Source organism: Paralichthys olivaceus, chromosome 4 (assembly GCF_024713975.1).
Source record: "Paralichthys olivaceus isolate ysfri-2021 chromosome 4, ASM2471397v2, whole genome shotgun sequence".
Taxonomy (NCBI): domain Eukaryota; kingdom Metazoa; phylum Chordata; class Actinopteri; order Pleuronectiformes; family Paralichthyidae; genus Paralichthys; species Paralichthys olivaceus.
Genome location: NC_091096.1, coordinates 24,882,275 through 24,903,299, shown reverse-complemented (window position 1 = coordinate 24,903,299; position 21,025 = coordinate 24,882,275). Strand labels below are relative to the sequence as shown.

The following is a 21,025-nucleotide window of genomic DNA, read 5'->3' as shown; positions in this document are numbered from 1 at the left end:
ATGTCAGTGTTGGAAGACATGATAGTGAAAGCGGTGTTGTTTTTTTATAATGCTACCTAATAGGAATTTCAATGTAACTCCCTTTAAAGGTGTACAGCGCCTGAACAGGGACTTGAACCCTGGACCCTCAGATTAAAAGTCTGATGCTCTACCGGCTGAGCTATCCAGGCTTCAAAAGGTGCATCTTTAGGGTCAAAGATTCGCGCGTAGTGTAAATTGACATTTATACACACATCCATTACTACCAACGACAATGTACCACTTCATACGGTAGAGCAGTTGAAGGGCATCTGCAACAAGGAAAGATGAATACTTTTGAGTCCTTGTGGTGGAACAGGACCATGGCAGAAGTTGAGTCCAAATGTCAGGAAAACTCTTTACTTGCAAACTTGATTGAAGGATACCTGTGATGGCATACACCCATCAGAAGACACAGATCCAGCATGAAAGCAGCCATGGCACACTTGTTAAATCAACAGCAAGGAAAGATGAATACTTTTGAGTATTTGTGGTGGAATAGGACCATGACACACTGGTTAAATCATCAGCAAGAAAAGATGAATACTTCTTAGTATTTGTGGTGGAACAGGACCATGACACACTGGTTAAATCTACGGCAAGTAAGGTGAATACTTCTGAGTACTTGTTGTGGACCATGACACACTGGTTAAATCTACGGCAAGGAAAGATGAATACTTCTGAGTATTTGTGGTGGACCATGAAACACTGGTTAAATCATCAGCAAGGAAGGATGAATACTTCTGAGTACTTGTGGTGGAACAGGACAATGACACACTGGTTAAATCATCAGCAAGGAAGGATGAATACTTCTGAGTACTTGTGGTGGAACAGGACAATGACACACTGGTTAAATCATCAGCAAGGAAGGATGAATACTTCTGAGTACTTGTGGTGGAACAGGACCATGACACACTGGTTAAATCATCAGCAAGGAAAGATGAATACTTCTGAGTACTTGTGGTGGAACAGGACAATGACACACTGGTTAAATCATCAGCAAGGAAGGATGAATACTTCTGAGTACTTGTGGTGGAACAGGACCATGGCAGAAGTTGATTCTAAATGTCAGGAAAACTCTGTACTTGCAAACTTGATTCAAGGATGCCTGTGATTGCATACACCCATCAGAAGACACAGATCCAGCATGAAAGCAGCCATGACACACTTGTTAATTTCCATCTTTGATAAGTGTGAGAGTATGTCAGTGTTGGAAGACATGATAGTGAAAGCGGTGTTGTTTTTTTATAATGCTACCTAATAGGAATTTCAATGTAACTCCCTTTAAAGGAGTACAGCGCCTGAACAGGGAATTGAACCCTGGACCCTCAGATTAAAAGTCTGATGCTCTACCGGCTGAGCTACCCAGGCTTCAAAAGGTGCATCTTTAGGGTCAAAGAATTGTGCGTAGTGTAAATTGACATTTATAAACACATCCATTACTACCAACGACAATGTACCACTTCATACGGTAGAGCAGTTGAAGGGCATCTGCAACAAGGAAAGATGAATACTTTTGAGTCCTTGTGGTGGAACAGGACCATGACAGAAGTTGAGTCCAAATGTCAGGAAAACTCTTTACTTGCAAACTTGATTGAAGGATACCTGTGATGGCATACACCCATCAGAAGACACAGATCCAGCATGAAAGCAGCCATGGCACACTTGTTAAATCAACAGCAAGGAAAGATGAATACTTCTGAGTATTTGTGGTGGAACAGGACCATGGCAGAAGTTGAGTCCAAATGTCAGGAAAACTCTATAATTGCAAACTTAATTCAAGGATGCCTGTGATTGCATACACCCATCAGAAGACACAGATCCAGCATGAAAGCAGCCATGACACACTTGTTAATTTCCATCTTGGATAAGTGTGAGAGTATGTCAGTGTTGGAAGACATGATAGTGAAAGGGGTGTTGTTTTTTTATAATGCTACCTAATAGTAATTTCAATGCAACTCCCTTTAAAGGAGTACAGCGCCTGAACAGGGACTTGAACCCTGGACCCTCAGATTAAAAGTCTGATGCTCTACCGGCTGAGCTATCCAGGCTTCAAAAGGTGCAACTTTAGGGTCAAAGATTTGCGCGTAGTGTAAATTGACGTTTATATACGCATACATTACTACCAAAGACAATGTACCACTTCATACGGTAGAGCAGTCGAAGGGCATCTACAACAAGGAAAGATGAATACTTCTTAGTATTTGTGGTGGAACAGGACCATGACACACTGGTTAAATCTACGGCAAGGAAAGATGAATACTTCTGAGTACTTGTGGTGGAACAGGACCATGGCAGAAGTTGAGTCCAAATGTCAGGAAAACTTTATACTTGCAAACTTGATTCAAGGATGCCTGTGTTGGCATAGATCCTTCATAAGACACAGATCCAGCATGAAAGCAGCCATGACACACTTGTTAATTTCCATCTTTGATAAGTGTGAGAGTATGTCAGTGTTGGAAGACATGATAGTGAAAGCAGTGTTGTTTTTTTATAATGCTACCTAATAGTAATTTCAATGTAACTCCCTTTAAAGGTGTACAGCGCCTGAACAGGGACTTGAACCCTGGACCCTCAGATTAAAAGTCTGATGCTCTACCGGCTGAGCTATCCAGGCTTCAAAAGGTGCATTTTTAGGGTCAAAGATTTGCGCGTAGTGTAAATTGACATTTATACACACACATTACTACCAACGACAATGTACCACTTCATACGGTAGAGCAGTTGAAGGGCATCTGCAACAAGGAAAGATGAATACTTCTGAGTACTTGTGGTGGAACAGGACCATGGCAGAAGTTGAGTCCAAATGTCAGGAAAACTCTATAATTGCAAACTTGATTCAAGGATGCCTGTGATTGCATACACCCATCAGAAGACACAGATCCAGCATGAAAGCAGCCATGGCACACTTGTTAAATCAACAGCAAGGAAAGATGAATACTTCTGAGTATTTGTGGTGGAACAGGACCATGGCAGAAGTTGAGTCCAAATGTCAGGAAAACTCTATAATTGCAAACTTAATTCAAGGATGCCTGTGATGGCATACACCCATCAGAAGACACAGATCCAGCATGAAAGCAGCCATGGCACACTTGTTAAATCAACAGCAAGGAAAGATGAATACTTCTGAATTTCCATCTTTGATAAGTGTGAGAGTATGTCAGTGTTGGAAGACATGATAGTGAAAGCATTGTTGTTTTTTTATAATGCTACCTAATAGTAATTTCAATGTAACTCCTTTTAAAGGTGTACAGCACCTGAACAGGGACTTGAACCCTGGACCCTCAGATTAAAAGTCTGATGCTCTACCGGCTGAGCTATCCAGGCTTCAAAAGGTGCATCTTTAGGGTCAAAGATTTGCGCGTAGTGTAAATTGACGTTTATATACGCATACATTACTACCAACGACAATGTACCACTTCATACGGTAGAGCAGTCGAAGGGAATCTACAACAAGGAAAGATGAATACTTCTTAGTATTTGTGGTGGAACAGGACCATGACACACTGGTTAAATCTACGGCAAGGAAAGATGAATACTTCTGAGTACTTGTGGTGGAACAGGACCATGGCAGAAGTTGAGTCCAAATGTCAGGAAAACTTTATACTTGCAAACTTGATTCAAGGATGCCTATGTTGGCATAGATCCTTCATAAGACACAGATCCAGCATGAAAGCAGCCATGACACACTTGTTAATTTCCATCTTTGATAAGTGTGAGAGTATGTCAGTGTTGGAAGACATGATAGTGAAAGCGGTGTTGTTTTTTTATAATGCTACCTAATAGTAATTTCAATGTAACTCCCTTTAAAGGTGTACAGCGCCTGAACAGGGACTTGAACCCTGGACCCTCAGATTAAAAGTCTGATGCTCTACCGGCTGAGCTATCCAGGCTTCAAAAGGTGCATCTTTAGGGTCAAAGATTTGCGCGTAGTGTAAATTGACATTTATACACACATACATTACTACCAACGACAATGTACCACTTCATACGGTAGAGCAGTTGAAGGGCATCTGCAACAAGGAAAGATGAATACTTTTGAGTCCTTGTGGTGGAACAGGACCATGGCAGAAGTTGAGTCCAAATGTCAGGAAAACTCTTTACTTGCAAACTTGATTGAAGGATACCTGTGATGGCATACACCCATCAGAAGACACAGATCCAGCATGAAAGCAGCCATGGCACACTTGTTAAATCAACAGCAAGGAAAGATGAATACTTCTGAGTATTTGTGGTGGAACAGGACCATGGCAGAAGTTGAGTCCAAATGTCAGGAAAACTCTATAATTGCAAACTTAATTCAAGGATGCCTGTGATTGCATACACCCATCAGAAGACACAGATCCAGCATGAAAGCAGCCATGACACACTTGTTAATTTCCATCTTTGATAAGTGTGAGAGTATGTCAGTGTTGGAAGACATGATAGTGAAAGGGGTGTTGTTTTTTTATAATGCTACCTAATAGGAATTTCAATGTAAAGGAGTACAGCGCCTGAACAGGGACTTGAACCCTGGACCCTCAGATTAAAAGTCTGATGCTCTACCGGCTGAGCTATCTAGGCTTCAAAAGGTGCATCTTTAGGGTCAAAGATTTCCGCGTAGTGTAAATTGATGTTTATATACGCATACATTACTACCAAAGACAATGTACCACTTCATACGGTAGAGCAGTCGAAGGGCATCTACAACAAGGAAAGATGAATACTTCTTAGTATTTGTGGTGGAACAGGACCATGACACACTGGTTAAATCTGCGGCAAGGAAAGATGAATACTTCTGAGTACTTGTGGTGGAACAGGACCATGGCAGAAGTTGAGTCCAAATGTCAGGAAAACTTTATACTTGCAAACTTGATTCAAGGATGCCTATGTTGGCATAGATCCTTCATAAGACACAGATCCAGCATGAAAGCAGCCATGACACACTTGTTAATTTCCATCTTTGATAAGTGTGAGAGTATGTCAGTGTTGGAAGACATGATAGTGAAAGCGGTGTTGTTTTTTTATAATGCTACCTAATAGTAATTTCAATGTAACTCCCTTTAAAGGTGTACAGCGCCTGAACAGGGACTTGAACCCTGGACCCTCAGATTAAAAGTCTGATGCTCTACCGGCTGAGCTATCCAGGCTTCAAAAGGTGCATCTTTAGGGTCAAAGATTTGCGCGTAGTGTAAATTGACATTTATACACACATCCATTACTACCAACGACAATGTACCACTTCATACGGTAGAGCAGTTGAAGGGCATCTGCAACAAGGAAAGATGAATACTTTTGAGTCCTTGTGGTGGAACAGGACCATGGCAGAAGTTGAGTCCAAATGTCAGGAAAACTCTTTACTTGCAAACTTGATTGAAGGATACCTGTGATGGCATACACCCATCAGAAGACACAGATCCAGCATGAAAGCAGCCATGGCACACTTGTTAAATCAACAGCAAGGAAAGATGAATACTTTTGAGTATTTGTGGTGGAATAGGACCATGACACACTGGTTAAATCATCAGCAAGAAAAGATGAATACTTCTTAGTATTTGTGGTGGAACAGGACCATGACACACTGGTTAAATCTACGGCAAGTAAGGTGAATACTTCTGAGTACTTGTTGTGGACCATGACACACTGGTTAAATCTACGGCAAGGAAAGATGAATACTTCTGAGTATTTGTGGTGGACCATGAAACACTGGTTAAATCATCAGCAAGAAAAGATGAATACTTCTGAGTACTTGTGGTGGAACAGGACCATGACACACTGGTTAAATCATCAGCAAGGAAAGATGAATACTTCTGAGTACTTGTGGTGGAACAGGACAATGACACACTGGTTAAATCATCAGCAAGGAAGGATGAATACTTCTGAGTACTTGTGGTGGAACAGGACAATGACACACTGGTTAAATCATCAGCAAGGAAGGATGAATACTTCTGAGTACTTGTGGTGGAACAGGACAATGACACACTGGTTAAATCATCAGCAAGGAAGGATGAATACTTCTGAGTACTTGTGGTGGAACAGGACCATGACACACTGGTTAAATCATCAGCAAGGAAAGATGAATACTTCTGAGTACTTGTGGTGGAACAGGACAATGACACACTGGTTAAATCATCAGCAAGGAAGGATGAATACTTCTGAGTACTTGTGGTGGAACAGGACCATGGCAGAAGTTGATTCTAAATGTCAGGAAAACTCTGTACTTGCAAACTTGATTCAAGGATGCCTGTGATTGCATACACCCATCAGAAGACACAGATCCAGCATGAAAGCAGCCATGACACACTTGTTAATTTCCATCTTTGATAAGTGTGAGAGTATGTCAGTGTTGGAAGACATGATAGTGAAAGCGGTGTTGTTTTTTTATAATGCTACCTAATAGGAATTTCAATGTAACTCCCTTTAAAGGAGTACAGCGCCTGAACAGGGAATTGAACCCTGGACCCTCAGATTAAAAGTCTGATGCTCTACCGGCTGAGCTATCCAGGCTTCAAAAGGTGCATTTTTAGGGTCAAAGATTTGCGCGTAGTGTAAATTGACATTTATACACACACATTACTACCAACGACAATGTACCACTTCATACGGTAGAGCAGTTGAAGGGCATCTGCAACAAGGAAAGATGAATACTTCTGAGTACTTGTGGTGGAACAGGACCATGGCAGAAGTTGAGTCCAAATGTCAGGAAAACTCTATAATTGCAAACTTGATTCAAGGATGCCTGTGATTGCATACACCCATCAGAAGACACAGATCCAGCATGAAAGCAGCCATGGCACACTGGTTAAATCTACGGCAAGTAAGGTGAATACTTCTGAGTACTTGTTGTGGACCATGACACACTGGTTAAATCTACGGCAAGTAAGGTGAATACTTCTGAGTACTTGTTGTGGAACAGGACACACTGGTTAAATCTACGGCAAGGAAAGATGAATACTTCTGAGTATTTGTGGTGGACCATGAAACACTGGTTAAATCATCAGCAAGGAAAGATGAATACTTCTGAGTACTTGTGGTGGAACAGGACAATGACACACTGGTTAAATCATCAGCAAGGAAGGATGAATACTTCTGAGTACTTGTGGTGGAACAGGACCATGGCAGAAGTTGATTCTAAATGTCAGGAAAACTCTGTACTTGCAAACTTGATTCAAGGATGCCTGTGATTGCATACACCCATCAGAAGACACAGATCCAGCATGAAAGCAGCCATGACACACTTGTTAATTTCCATCTTTGATAAGTGTGAGAGTATGTCAGTGTTGGAAGACATGATAGTGAAAGCGGTGTTGTTTTTTTATAATGCTACCTAATAGGAATTTCAATGTAACTCCCTTTAAAGGTGTACAGCGCCTGAACAGGGACTTGAACCCTGGACCCTCAGATTAAAAGTCTGATGCTCTACCGGCTGAGCTATCCAGGCTTCAAAAGGTGCATCTTTAGGGTCAAAGATTCGCGCGTAGTGTAAATTGACATTTATACACACATCCATTACTACCAACGACAATGTACCACTTCATACGGTAGAGCAGTTGAAGGGCATCTGCAACAAGGAAAGATGAATACTTTTGAGTCCTTGTGGTGGAACAGGACCATGGCAGAAGTTGAGTCCAAATGTCAGGAAAACTCTTTACTTGCAAACTTGATTGAAGGATACCTGTGATGGCATACACCCATCAGAAGACACAGATCCAGCATGAAAGCAGCCATGGCACACTTGTTAAATCAACAGCAAGGAAAGATGAATACTTTTGAGTATTTGTGGTGGAATAGGACCATGACACACTGGTTAAATCATCAGCAAGAAAAGATGAATACTTCTTAGTATTTGTGGTGGAACAGGACCATGACACACTGGTTAAATCTACGGCAAGTAAGGTGAATACTTCTGAGTACTTGTTGTGGACCATGACACACTGGTTAAATCTACGGCAAGGAAAGATGAATACTTCTGAGTATTTGTGGTGGACCATGAAACACTGGTTAAATCATCAGCAAGGAAGGATGAATACTTCTGAGTACTTGTGGTGGAACAGGACAATGACACACTGGTTAAATCATCAGCAAGGAAGGATGAATACTTCTGAGTACTTGTGGTGGAACAGGACAATGACACACTGGTTAAATCATCAGCAAGGAAGGATGAATACTTCTGAGTACTTGTGGTGGAACAGGACCATGACACACTGGTTAAATCATCAGCAAGGAAAGATGAATACTTCTGAGTACTTGTGGTGGAACAGGACAATGACACACTGGTTAAATCATCAGCAAGGAAGGATGAATACTTCTGAGTACTTGTGGTGGAACAGGACCATGGCAGAAGTTGATTCTAAATGTCAGGAAAACTCTGTACTTGCAAACTTGATTCAAGGATGCCTGTGATTGCATACACCCATCAGAAGACACAGATCCAGCATGAAAGCAGCCATGACACACTTGTTAATTTCCATCTTTGATAAGTGTGAGAGTATGTCAGTGTTGGAAGACATGATAGTGAAAGCGGTGTTGTTTTTTTATAATGCTACCTAATAGGAATTTCAATGTAACTCCCTTTAAAGGAGTACAGCGCCTGAACAGGGAATTGAACCCTGGACCCTCAGATTAAAAGTCTGATGCTCTACCGGCTGAGCTACCCAGGCTTCAAAAGGTGCATCTTTAGGGTCAAAGAATTGTGCGTAGTGTAAATTGACATTTATAAACACATCCATTACTACCAACGACAATGTACCACTTCATACGGTAGAGCAGTTGAAGGGCATCTGCAACAAGGAAAGATGAATACTTTTGAGTCCTTGTGGTGGAACAGGACCATGACAGAAGTTGAGTCCAAATGTCAGGAAAACTCTTTACTTGCAAACTTGATTGAAGGATACCTGTGATGGCATACACCCATCAGAAGACACAGATCCAGCATGAAAGCAGCCATGGCACACTTGTTAAATCAACAGCAAGGAAAGATGAATACTTCTGAGTATTTGTGGTGGAACAGGACCATGGCAGAAGTTGAGTCCAAATGTCAGGAAAACTCTATAATTGCAAACTTAATTCAAGGATGCCTGTGATTGCATACACCCATCAGAAGACACAGATCCAGCATGAAAGCAGCCATGACACACTTGTTAATTTCCATCTTGGATAAGTGTGAGAGTATGTCAGTGTTGGAAGACATGATAGTGAAAGGGGTGTTGTTTTTTTATAATGCTACCTAATAGTAATTTCAATGCAACTCCCTTTAAAGGAGTACAGCGCCTGAACAGGGACTTGAACCCTGGACCCTCAGATTAAAAGTCTGATGCTCTACCGGCTGAGCTATCCAGGCTTCAAAAGGTGCAACTTTAGGGTCAAAGATTTGCGCGTAGTGTAAATTGACGTTTATATACGCATACATTACTACCAAAGACAATGTACCACTTCATACGGTAGAGCAGTCGAAGGGCATCTACAACAAGGAAAGATGAATACTTCTTAGTATTTGTGGTGGAACAGGACCATGACACACTGGTTAAATCTACGGCAAGGAAAGATGAATACTTCTGAGTACTTGTGGTGGAACAGGACCATGGCAGAAGTTGAGTCCAAATGTCAGGAAAACTTTATACTTGCAAACTTGATTCAAGGATGCCTGTGTTGGCATAGATCCTTCATAAGACACAGATCCAGCATGAAAGCAGCCATGACACACTTGTTAATTTCCATCTTTGATAAGTGTGAGAGTATGTCAGTGTTGGAAGACATGATAGTGAAAGCAGTGTTGTTTTTTTATAATGCTACCTAATAGTAATTTCAATGTAACTCCCTTTAAAGGTGTACAGCGCCTGAACAGGGACTTGAACCCTGGACCCTCAGATTAAAAGTCTGATGCTCTACCGGCTGAGCTATCCAGGCTTCAAAAGGTGCATTTTTAGGGTCAAAGATTTGCGCGTAGTGTAAATTGACATTTATACACACACATTACTACCAACGACAATGTACCACTTCATACGGTAGAGCAGTTGAAGGGCATCTGCAACAAGGAAAGATGAATACTTCTGAGTACTTGTGGTGGAACAGGACCATGGCAGAAGTTGAGTCCAAATGTCAGGAAAACTCTATAATTGCAAACTTGATTCAAGGATGCCTGTGATTGCATACACCCATCAGAAGACACAGATCCAGCATGAAAGCAGCCATGGCACACTTGTTAAATCAACAGCAAGGAAAGATGAATACTTCTGAGTATTTGTGGTGGAACAGGACCATGGCAGAAGTTGAGTCCAAATGTCAGGAAAACTCTATAATTGCAAACTTAATTCAAGGATGCCTGTGATGGCATACACCCATCAGAAGACACAGATCCAGCATGAAAGCAGCCATGGCACACTTGTTAAATCAACAGCAAGGAAAGATGAATACTTCTGAATTTCCATCTTTGATAAGTGTGAGAGTATGTCAGTGTTGGAAGACATGATAGTGAAAGCATTGTTGTTTTTTTATAATGCTACCTAATAGTAATTTCAATGTAACTCCTTTTAAAGGTGTACAGCACCTGAACAGGGACTTGAACCCTGGACCCTCAGATTAAAAGTCTGATGCTCTACCGGCTGAGCTATCCAGGCTTCAAAAGGTGCATCTTTAGGGTCAAAGATTTGCGCGTAGTGTAAATTGACGTTTATATACGCATACATTACTACCAACGACAATGTACCACTTCATACGGTAGAGCAGTCGAAGGGAATCTACAACAAGGAAAGATGAATACTTCTTAGTATTTGTGGTGGAACAGGACCATGACACACTGGTTAAATCTACGGCAAGGAAAGATGAATACTTCTGAGTACTTGTGGTGGAACAGGACCATGGCAGAAGTTGAGTCCAAATGTCAGGAAAACTTTATACTTGCAAACTTGATTCAAGGATGCCTATGTTGGCATAGATCCTTCATAAGACACAGATCCAGCATGAAAGCAGCCATGACACACTTGTTAATTTCCATCTTTGATAAGTGTGAGAGTATGTCAGTGTTGGAAGACATGATAGTGAAAGCGGTGTTGTTTTTTTATAATGCTACCTAATAGTAATTTCAATGTAACTCCCTTTAAAGGTGTACAGCGCCTGAACAGGGACTTGAACCCTGGACCCTCAGATTAAAAGTCTGATGCTCTACCGGCTGAGCTATCCAGGCTTCAAAAGGTGCATCTTTAGGGTCAAAGATTTGCGCGTAGTGTAAATTGACATTTATACACACATACATTACTACCAACGACAATGTACCACTTCATACGGTAGAGCAGTTGAAGGGCATCTGCAACAAGGAAAGATGAATACTTTTGAGTCCTTGTGGTGGAACAGGACCATGGCAGAAGTTGAGTCCAAATGTCAGGAAAACTCTTTACTTGCAAACTTGATTGAAGGATACCTGTGATGGCATACACCCATCAGAAGACACAGATCCAGCATGAAAGCAGCCATGGCACACTTGTTAAATCAACAGCAAGGAAAGATGAATACTTCTGAGTATTTGTGGTGGAACAGGACCATGGCAGAAGTTGAGTCCAAATGTCAGGAAAACTCTATAATTGCAAACTTAATTCAAGGATGCCTGTGATTGCATACACCCATCAGAAGACACAGATCCAGCATGAAAGCAGCCATGACACACTTGTTAATTTCCATCTTTGATAAGTGTGAGAGTATGTCAGTGTTGGAAGACATGATAGTGAAAGGGGTGTTGTTTTTTTATAATGCTACCTAATAGGAATTTCAATGTAAAGGAGTACAGCGCCTGAACAGGGACTTGAACCCTGGACCCTCAGATTAAAAGTCTGATGCTCTACCGGCTGAGCTATCCAGGCTTCAAAAGGTGCATTTTTAGGGTCAAAGATTTGCGCGTAGTGTAAATTGACATTTATACACACACATTACTACCAACGACAATGTACCACTTCATACGGTAGAGCAGTTGAAGGGCATCTGCAACAAGGAAAGATGAATACTTCTGAGTACTTGTGGTGGAACAGGACCATGGCAGAAGTTGAGTCCAAATGTCAGGAAAACTCTATAATTGCAAACTTGATTCAAGGATGCCTGTGATTGCATACACCCATCAGAAGACACAGATCCAGCATGAAAGCAGCCATGGCACACTTGTTAAATCAACAGCAAGGAAAGATGAATACTTCTGAGTATTTGTGGTGGAACAGGACCATGGCAGAAGTTGAGTCCAAATGTCAGGAAAACTCTATAATTGCAAACTTAATTCAAGGATGCCTGTGATGGCATACACCCATCAGAAGACACAGATCCAGCATGAAAGCAGCCATGGCACACTTGTTAAATCAACAGCAAGGAAAGATGAATACTTCTGAATTTCCATCTTTGATAAGTGTGAGAGTATGTCAGTGTTGGAAGACATGATAGTGAAAGCAGTGTTGTTTTTTTATAATGCTACCTAATAGTAATTTCAATGTAACTCCTTTTAAAGGTGTACAGCACCTGAACAGGGACTTGAACCCTGGACCCTCAGATTAAAAGTCTGATGCTCTACCGGCTGAGCTATCCAGGCTTCAAAAGGTGCATCTTTAGGGTCAAAGATTTGCGCGTAGTGTAAATTGACGTTTATATACGCATACATTACTACCAACGACAATGTACCACTTCATACAGTAGAGCAGTCGAAGGGAATCTACAACAAGGAAAGATGAATACTTCTTAGTATTTGTGGTGGAACAGGACCATGACACACTGGTTAAATCTACGGCAAGGAAAGATGAATACTTCTGAGTACTTGTGGTGGAACAGGACCATGGCAGAAGTTGAGTCCAAATGTCAGGAAAACTTTATACTTGCAAACTTGATTCAAGGATGCCTATGTTGGCATAGATCCTTCATAAGACACAGATCCAGCATGAAAGCAGCCATGACACACTTGTTAATTTCCATCTTTGATAAGTGTGAGAGTATGTCAGTGTTGGAAGACATGATAGTGAAAGCGGTGTTGTTTTTTTATAATGCTACCTAATAGTAATTTCAATGTAACTCCCTTTAAAGGTGTACAGCGCCTGAACAGGGACTTGAACCCTGGACCCTCAGATTAAAAGTCTGATGCTCTACCGGCTGAGCTATCCAGGCTTCAAAAGGTGCATCTTTAGGGTCAAAGAATTGTGCGTAGTGTAAATTGACATTTATAAACACATCCATTACTACCAACGACAATGTACCACTTCATACGGTAGAGCAGTTGAAGGGCATCTGCAACAAGGAAAGATGAATACTTTTGAGTCCTTGTGGTGGAACAGGACCATGGCAGAAGTTGAGTCCAAATGTCAGGAAAACTCTTTACTTGCAAACTTGATTGAAGGATACCTGTGATGGCATACACCCATCAGAAGACACAGATCCAGCATGAAAGCAGCCATGGCACACTTGTTAAATCAACAGCAAGGAAAGATGAATACTTCTGAGTATTTGTGGTGGAACAGGACCATGGCAGAAGTTGAGTCCAAATGTCAGGAAAACTCTATAATTGCAAACTTAATTCAAGGATGCCTGTGATTGCATACACCCATCAGAAGACACAGATCCAGCATGAAAGCAGCCATGACACACTTGTTAATTTCCATCTTTGATAAGTGTGAGAGTATGTCAGTGTTGGAAGACATGTTAGTGAAAGGGGTGTTGTTTTTTTATAATGCTACCTAATAGGAATTTCAATGTAACTCCCTTTAAAGGAGTACAGCGCCTGAACAGGGACTTGAACCCTGGACCCTCAGATTAAAAGTCTGACGCTCTACCGGCTGAGCTATCCAGGCTTCAAAAGGTGCATCTTTAGGGTCAAAGATTTCCGCGTAGTGTAAATTGACGTTTATATACGCATACATTACTACCAAAGACAATGTACCACTTCATACGGTAGAGCAGTCGAAGGGCATCTACAACAAGGAAAGATGAATACTTCTTAGTATTTGTGGTGGAACAGGACCATGACACACTGGTTAAATCTGCGGCAAGGAAAGATGAATACTTCTGAGTACTTGTGGTGGAACAGGACCATGGCAGAAGTTGAGTCCAAATGTCAGGAAAACTCTTTACTTGCAAACTTGATTGAAGGATACCTGTGATGGCATACACCCATCAGAAGACACAGATCCAGCATGAAAGCAGCCATGGCACACTTGTTAAATCAACAGCAAGGAAAGATGAATACTTCTGAGTACTTGTGGTGGAACAGGACCATGGCAGAAGTTGAGTCCAAATGTCAGGAAAACTTTATACTTGCAAACTTGATTCAAGGATGCCTATGTTGGCATAGATCCTTCATAAGACACAAATCCAGCATGAAAGCAGCCATGACACACTTGTTAATTTCCATCTTTGATAAGTGTGAGAGTATGTCAGTGTTGGAAGACATGATAGTGAAAGCAGTGTTGTTTTTTTATAATGCTACCTAATAGTAATTTCAATGTAACTCCCTTTAAAGGTGTACAGCACCTGAACAGGGACTTGAACCCTGGACCCTCAGATTAAAAGTCTGATGCTCTACCGGCTGAGCTATCCAGGCTTCAAAAGGTGCATCTTTAGGGTCAAAGATTTGCGCGTAGTGTAAATTGACGTTTATATACGCATACATTACTACCAACGACAATGTACCACTTCATACGGTAGAGCAGTCGAAGGGAATCTACAACAAGGAAAGATGAATACTTCTTAGTATTTGTGGTGGAACAGGACCATGACACACTGGTTAAATCTACAGCAAGGAAAGATGAATACTTCTGAGTACTTGTGGTGGAACAGGACCATGGCAGAAGTTGAGTCCAAATGTCAGGAAAACTTTATACTTGCAAACTTGATTCAAGGATGCCTATGTTGGCATAGATCCTTCATAAGACACAGATCCAGCATGAAAGCAGCCATGACACACTTGTTAATTTCCATCTTTGATAAGTGTGAGAGTATGTCAGTGTTGGAAGACATGATAGTGAAAGCGGTGTTGTTTTTTTATAATGCTACCTAATAGTAATTTCAATGTAACTCCCTTTAAAGGTGTACAGCGCCTGAACAGGGACTTGAACCCTGGACCCTCAGATTAAAAGTCTGATGCTCTACCGGCTGAGCTATCCAGGCTTCAAAAGGTGCATCTTTAGGGTCAAAGATTTGCGCGTAGTGTAAATTGACATTTATACACACATACATTACTACCAACGACAATGTACCACTTCATACGGTAGAGCAGTTGAAGGGCATCTGCAACAAGGAAAGATGAATACTTTTGAGTCCTTGTGGTGGAACAGGACCATGGCAGAAGTTGAGTCCAAATGTCAGGAAAACTCTTTACTTGCAAACTTGATTGAAGGATACCTGTGATGGCATACACCCATCAGAAGACACAGATCCAGCATGAAAGCAGCCATGGCACACTTGTTAAATCAACAGCAAGGAAAGATGAATACTTCTGAGTATTTGTGGTGGAACAGGACCATGACACACTGGTTAAATCATCAGCAAGAAAAGATGAATACTTCTTAGTATTTGTGGTGGAACAGGACCATGACAAACTGGTTAAATCATCAGCAAGAAAAGATGAATACTTCTTAGTATTTGTGGTGGAACAGGACCATGACACACTGGTTAAATCTACGGCAAGGAAAGATGAATACTTCTGAGTATTTGTGGTGGACCATGAAACACTGGTTAAATCATCAGCAAGAAAAGATGAATACTTCTGAGTACTTGTGGTGGAACAGGACCATGACACACTGGTTAAATCATCAGCAAGGAAAGATGAATACTTCTGAGTACTTGTGGTGGAACAGGACAATGACACACTGGTTAAATCATCAGCAAGGAAGGATGAATACTTCTGAGTCCTTGTGGTGGAACAGGACCATGGCAGAAGTTGAGTCCAAATGTCAGGAAAACTTTATACTTGCAAACTTGATTCAAGGATGCCTATGTTGGCATAGATCCTTCATAAGACACAAATCCAGCATGAAAGCAGCCATGACACACTTGTTAATTTCCATCTTTGATAAGTGTGAGAGTATGTCAGTGTTGGAAGACATGATAGTGAAAGCGGTGTTGTTTTTTTATAATGCTACCTAATAGTAATTTCAATGTAACTCCCTTTAAAGGTGTACAGCGCCTGAACAGGGACTTGAACCCTGGACCCTCAGATTAAAAGTCTGATGCTCTACCAGCTGAGCTATCCAGGCTTCAAAAGGTGCATTTTTAGGGTCAAAGATTTGCGCGTAGTGTAAATTGACATTTATACACACACATTACTACCAACGACAATGTACCACTTCATACGGTAGAGCAGTTGAAGGGCATCTGCAACAAGGAAAGATGAATACTTTTGAGTCCTTGTGGTGGAACAGGACCATGACAGAAGTTGAATCCAAATGTCAGGAAAACTCTTTACTTGCAAACTTGATTGAAGGATACCTGTGATGGCATACACCCATCAGAAGACACAGATCCAGCATGAAAGCAGCCATGGCACACTTGTTAAATCAACAGCAAGGAAAGATGAATACTTCTGAGTACTTGTGGTGGAACAGGACCATGGCAGAAGTTGAGTCCAAATGTCAGGAAAACTTTATACTTGCAAACTTGATTCAAGGATGCCTATGTTGGCATAGATCCTTCATAAGACACAGATCCAGCATGAAAGCAGCCATGACACACTTGTTAATTTCCATCTTTGATAAGTGTGAGAGTATGTCAGTGTTGGAAGACATGATAGTGAAAGCGGTGTTGTTTTTTTATAATGCTACCTAATAGTAATTTCAATGTAACTCCCTTTAAAGGTGTACAGCACCTGAACAGGGACTTGAACCCTGGACCCTCAGATTAAAAGTCTGATGCTCTACCAGCTGAGCTATCCAGGCTTCAAAAGGTGCATTTTTAGGGTCAAAGATTTGCGCGTAGTGTAAATTGACATTTATACACACATCCATTACTACCAACGACAATGTACCACTTCATACGGTAGAGCAGTTGAAGGGCATCTGCAACAAGGAAAGATGAATACTTTTGAGTCCTTGTGGTGGAACAGGACCATGGCAGAAGTTGAATCCAAATGTCAGGAAAACTCTTTACTTGCAAACTTGATTGAAGGATACCTGTGATGGCATACACCCATCAGAAGACACAGATCCAGCATGAAAGCAGCCATGGCACACTTGTTAAATCAACAGCAAGGAAAGATGAATACTTTTGAGTATTTGTGGTGGAATAGGACCATGACACACTGGTTAAATCATCAGCAAGAAAAGATGAATACTTCTTATTATTTGTGGTGGAACAGGACCATGACAAACTGGTTAAATCATCAGCAAGAAAAGATGAATACTTCTTAGTATTTGTGGTGGAACAGGACCATGACAAACTGGTTAAATCATCAGCAAGAAAAGATGAATACTTCTAAGTATTTGTGGTGGAACAGGACAATGACACACTGGTTAAATCTACGGCAAGTAAGGTGAATACTTCTGAGTACTTGTTGTGGACCATGACACACTGGTTAAATCTACGGCAAGGAAAGATGAATACTTCTGAGTATTTGTGGTGGACCATGAAACACTGGTTAAATCATCAGCAAGAAAAGATGAATACTTCTGAGTACTTGTGGTGGAACAGGACCATGACACACTGGTTAAATCATCAGCAAGGAAAGATGAATACTTCTGAGTACTTGTGGTGGAACAGGACAATGACACACTGGTTAAATCATCAGCAAGGAAGGATGAATACTTCTGAGTACTTGTGGTGGAACAGGACCATGGCAGAAGTTGATTCTAAATGTCAGGAAAACTCTGTACTTGCAAACTTGATTCAAGGATGCCTGTGATTGCATACACCCATCAGAAGACACAGATCCAGCATGAAAGCAGCCATGGCACACTTGTTAATTTCCATCTTTGATAAGTGTGAGAGTATGTCAGTGTTGGAAGACATGATAGTGAAAGGGGTGTTGTTTTTTTATAATGCTACCTAATAGTAATTTCAATGTAACTCCCTTTAAAGGAGTACAGCACCTGAACAGGGACTTGAACCCTGGACCCTCAGATTAAAAGTCTGATGCTCTACCGGCTGAGCTATCCAGGCTTCAAAAGGTGCAAGGTAAATACTTAGTTATTGCATAAAGACCAAAAATTGTATGTGTTAAAATATTATTTTTTAAAGTGTATAAGGCCTGATTAAGAAGGTTGAATGAGTTCATTAGAACATTCTAATCGTTTCTACAACATTTTGGGGGGAAGCTAATGTATCCATAAAAGAAAATGTTTCATCAATCTTGTCAGTCATACCTTTCAACATGCTAACAAACAAAAATAATGGTTTCATGTTTTTTAAACACAGAAATTTTGATTTAGATTTTTATATCATTTTCTCTCATATGAAACAGGAACAGAGCTTCTCACCAGGCAGGTTGTTGATGTAGCCCCCGTCCATGAGTAAATGTCCATCTTTAGGATCACACAGAGGGGGCAGGTAACCAGACAATGACATACTGGCCCTGACATACCTCCATAACGAGCCTAAGCAGGAGAGAGGTAGTGGTATAATTGACTGGTTGACAGATATCTGAAAATGTAAAAAAATCTTCAAATCTTCAGCTCTATGTGTAGATTTGTTTCAAAGTTTTTGTAGATTTCACTACCTGCAAGGATTTTGTCATTTTGTCTAACGTGTATTAAATTGAACAGAGCATTTCCGTTTTGGGACAGTCAATTACACACTCAAGTCTAAAGGGATTCATTAGGGATAATGGAAATATATCAAATGTTGATGTCATTTTTCAAAGTAGAAATAAAAGTGTGACAGACCGTCAGTGTGTACTCTCATGGAGGAAGCTGTGATATCTGTAGTGATGTTAAAATACGGTAGCCACAGGTCCTAGGAGAAGAAAGACAAAGCAACATTTGTGAGCATGACTGTAAACACTTTAATATAATAAGACAATAATCACAGAATCCCCAAGTTAATGAAGTGGTTTGGAACAATTTAGATCTCCAGTAAAAATCTGCTCTGCCTAACTGCTAAGCTCTAGCTCTTTGTAAATAATGTGAAACTTTTAGATGCATAAATCAACGGCTTAATATTACTGGCAGCTGAGAGGTTAAAAAACATATTTTAAAGAAAGCCTTAATCTTACCTCGATCTGTTTGTCCTTGAAGACAGAGCTAACACTGGAGTTAAAGGATGCTCCAGAAAACATGGAAGTAACTGGGTAGGTAAGATCCAATATCTTCTTAAAGTATGAGGTCATGTCCTGGAGAAGGAGGGAAGTTACGAAAGTAAGTTAAAAAAAGGTAATATACTGATCGGTAAAATCATAGCTGCTAAAACATGTTGCAGGCAAACAAGGGTAAACTTTGAAACAGAATCATAACAAAGGTTGGTCATAATAACTTGGTTTACAACCATTTTCTATTACTGACAAAGATTTAGCAACAGAAATTCATTTTTTTCAAACCAGGTGAGAAACAGTTTTGAAAATAGGTTTAATATTGTCAGTGTGATCTAAACACACCATAGCCCATTCTCGAGCCCGAACCCTCAAGCGACTGTAGCTCTTCTCCTCAGCATACAGAGCTCCCATTAAAGAGCCGATGGAGGTGCCGCCCACCAGGTCGATGGGGATCCCTGCCTCGTTCAATGCCCGTAGGATTCCAACCTGAGAGCAACCCCTGAAAAGAGATCCATCAAAACAAATATCACATATATACCTGATACCTTTTAAGTTAAATTGTATTTTAACAAGTCCTTGAGTCTCATATTCACAGTTGGATTATCTTCATTATATAAAAACCCAGTGGAGTGAGGTTTGATATTTTTCTATGATTTTGTGAAGAAATAATGTGTCAAATCCCAATAAATAGATAAGAGTATGTAATTGAAAGATTATTTACATATGTTACATGACTTAAAAATACAGAGCCACATGTGCACAGATAGGTACAGCTATGTACAACGAAGGCTAGGAGAGCATCTTTTATCTGATGTGGTCATAAACTACCAGGTGTCTCAGGTCATAACTGAGAGGAACAAAGTCCCTACCTCATCAGAGCTCCAGGACAAACAGGAGCAGAGACAAAAGGAAACAGAAATAATCAGAATGTCCATATTATACATATCATGTATTAATGTAAATTGATATCAGATGGTTACTGGCTGTATTGATAGTTATGCACGAAGGTTCCATTTTTCCTCTTCTAATGTTTCATTTTAATACTTAAATAAACGAAAAGTTAAAACAGATAATTATATGCTTTACACGTAATGACATTTTTCACATGTCCTCCAGTGCTGTCCTCGACTGGACTGATGCTGATATAGGTTTAATTTATCCAAGATTGAATTGAATAACACCATAAGAAATACAATATTTCTAAAGAAATAAATCACAAAATCAACAATAAAAAATGTATGATGCAGCTACATTCATCTGTGAGCAAAACAAAATGTGGTAACAGCCAGTGGAAGTAAAAATAAATTGACAGAAATAGACTATGGGAAAAGTACCACATTAAAAGTCAAGAGTGTAGCCTATATCCCAATGTCTACTACATCATTATGGCTGATTCTCGGTGGTGGCCTCTTCTGTTTCCATTTTTGTTTTTCACCAGTGATGCTGCTGCTTGATGCTTGATAGATGCAGTGTCTAATATTATTTATTGTTATTGATGGCTTATAAAATATTAAAAAAACAATGTGAACACCTAACACAATCCACTGCAAACTCAATGTTTACACTTGTCAACTGGACAAAATCATAGGTAATATGTGAAAGTACCAAATTACAGGGTATGTGTTTGATTCCTGAGACTCAATCTCACCATGTTAGTGTTTTAAATGTGTGTGTGTTCAAAACGTCAGTACCTGGCACCTCCTCCACCAAATACAAGGGCGATGCTGTTTCCTGTCAGGATCCTGGCCAAACGGGAGAAGTCAGAATGACGATCTGGACATTTTTCAAACACACGCTGGTACAACTCTCTCTGGAGATCACAAACAAAAGCAG

General features: G+C 40.5%; 1 protein-coding gene and 24 non-coding genes across 25 annotated transcripts in view; all 25 read right to left on the bottom strand.

Annotated features, from left to right (window-relative positions):
- Positions 1-21,025, bottom strand: part of pnpla7b (patatin-like phospholipase domain containing 7b) — a 53,359-nt gene that overhangs the window by 17,996 nt on the left and 14,338 nt on the right. The window contains 5 exon segments of the mRNA XM_069524349.1: positions 18,423-18,539; positions 18,828-18,897; positions 19,157-19,273; positions 19,535-19,691; positions 20,884-21,002. Of these exon segments, the coding sequence (XP_069380450.1) occupies positions 18,423-18,539; positions 18,828-18,897; positions 19,157-19,273; positions 19,535-19,691; positions 20,884-21,002 (580 nt within the window).
- On the bottom strand, positions 98-170 carry trnak-uuu (transfer RNA lysine (anticodon UUU)). Its single transcript has one exon. It is a non-coding gene; the product is annotated as a tRNA-Lys (tRNA).
- trnak-uuu (transfer RNA lysine (anticodon UUU)) lies at positions 1,317-1,389 on the bottom strand. The gene has a single exon. It is a non-coding gene; the product is annotated as a tRNA-Lys (tRNA).
- trnak-uuu (transfer RNA lysine (anticodon UUU)) lies at positions 1,997-2,069 on the bottom strand. The gene has a single exon. It is a non-coding gene; the product is annotated as a tRNA-Lys (tRNA).
- Positions 2,563-2,635, bottom strand: trnak-uuu (transfer RNA lysine (anticodon UUU)). Its single transcript has one exon. It is a non-coding gene; the product is annotated as a tRNA-Lys (tRNA).
- trnak-uuu (transfer RNA lysine (anticodon UUU)) lies at positions 3,273-3,345 on the bottom strand. The gene has a single exon. It is a non-coding gene; the product is annotated as a tRNA-Lys (tRNA).
- Positions 3,839-3,911, bottom strand: trnak-uuu (transfer RNA lysine (anticodon UUU)). Its single transcript has one exon. It is a non-coding gene; the product is annotated as a tRNA-Lys (tRNA).
- trnak-uuu (transfer RNA lysine (anticodon UUU)) lies at positions 4,509-4,581 on the bottom strand. Its single transcript has one exon. It is a non-coding gene; the product is annotated as a tRNA-Lys (tRNA).
- trnak-uuu (transfer RNA lysine (anticodon UUU)) lies at positions 5,075-5,147 on the bottom strand. The gene has a single exon. It is a non-coding gene; the product is annotated as a tRNA-Lys (tRNA).
- On the bottom strand, positions 6,432-6,504 carry trnak-uuu (transfer RNA lysine (anticodon UUU)). The gene has a single exon. It is a non-coding gene; the product is annotated as a tRNA-Lys (tRNA).
- Positions 7,366-7,438, bottom strand: trnak-uuu (transfer RNA lysine (anticodon UUU)). Its single transcript has one exon. It is a non-coding gene; the product is annotated as a tRNA-Lys (tRNA).
- Positions 8,585-8,657, bottom strand: trnak-uuu (transfer RNA lysine (anticodon UUU)). Its single transcript has one exon. It is a non-coding gene; the product is annotated as a tRNA-Lys (tRNA).
- Positions 9,265-9,337, bottom strand: trnak-uuu (transfer RNA lysine (anticodon UUU)). The gene has a single exon. It is a non-coding gene; the product is annotated as a tRNA-Lys (tRNA).
- Positions 9,831-9,903, bottom strand: trnak-uuu (transfer RNA lysine (anticodon UUU)). Its single transcript has one exon. It is a non-coding gene; the product is annotated as a tRNA-Lys (tRNA).
- On the bottom strand, positions 10,541-10,613 carry trnak-uuu (transfer RNA lysine (anticodon UUU)). The gene has a single exon. It is a non-coding gene; the product is annotated as a tRNA-Lys (tRNA).
- Positions 11,107-11,179, bottom strand: trnak-uuu (transfer RNA lysine (anticodon UUU)). The gene has a single exon. It is a non-coding gene; the product is annotated as a tRNA-Lys (tRNA).
- trnak-uuu (transfer RNA lysine (anticodon UUU)) lies at positions 11,777-11,849 on the bottom strand. Its single transcript has one exon. It is a non-coding gene; the product is annotated as a tRNA-Lys (tRNA).
- Positions 12,487-12,559, bottom strand: trnak-uuu (transfer RNA lysine (anticodon UUU)). Its single transcript has one exon. It is a non-coding gene; the product is annotated as a tRNA-Lys (tRNA).
- trnak-uuu (transfer RNA lysine (anticodon UUU)) lies at positions 13,053-13,125 on the bottom strand. Its single transcript has one exon. It is a non-coding gene; the product is annotated as a tRNA-Lys (tRNA).
- Positions 13,733-13,805, bottom strand: trnak-uuu (transfer RNA lysine (anticodon UUU)). Its single transcript has one exon. It is a non-coding gene; the product is annotated as a tRNA-Lys (tRNA).
- Positions 14,482-14,554, bottom strand: trnak-uuu (transfer RNA lysine (anticodon UUU)). Its single transcript has one exon. It is a non-coding gene; the product is annotated as a tRNA-Lys (tRNA).
- Positions 15,048-15,120, bottom strand: trnak-uuu (transfer RNA lysine (anticodon UUU)). The gene has a single exon. It is a non-coding gene; the product is annotated as a tRNA-Lys (tRNA).
- trnak-uuu (transfer RNA lysine (anticodon UUU)) lies at positions 16,136-16,208 on the bottom strand. The gene has a single exon. It is a non-coding gene; the product is annotated as a tRNA-Lys (tRNA).
- trnak-uuu (transfer RNA lysine (anticodon UUU)) lies at positions 16,814-16,886 on the bottom strand. Its single transcript has one exon. It is a non-coding gene; the product is annotated as a tRNA-Lys (tRNA).
- On the bottom strand, positions 18,033-18,105 carry trnak-uuu (transfer RNA lysine (anticodon UUU)). Its single transcript has one exon. It is a non-coding gene; the product is annotated as a tRNA-Lys (tRNA).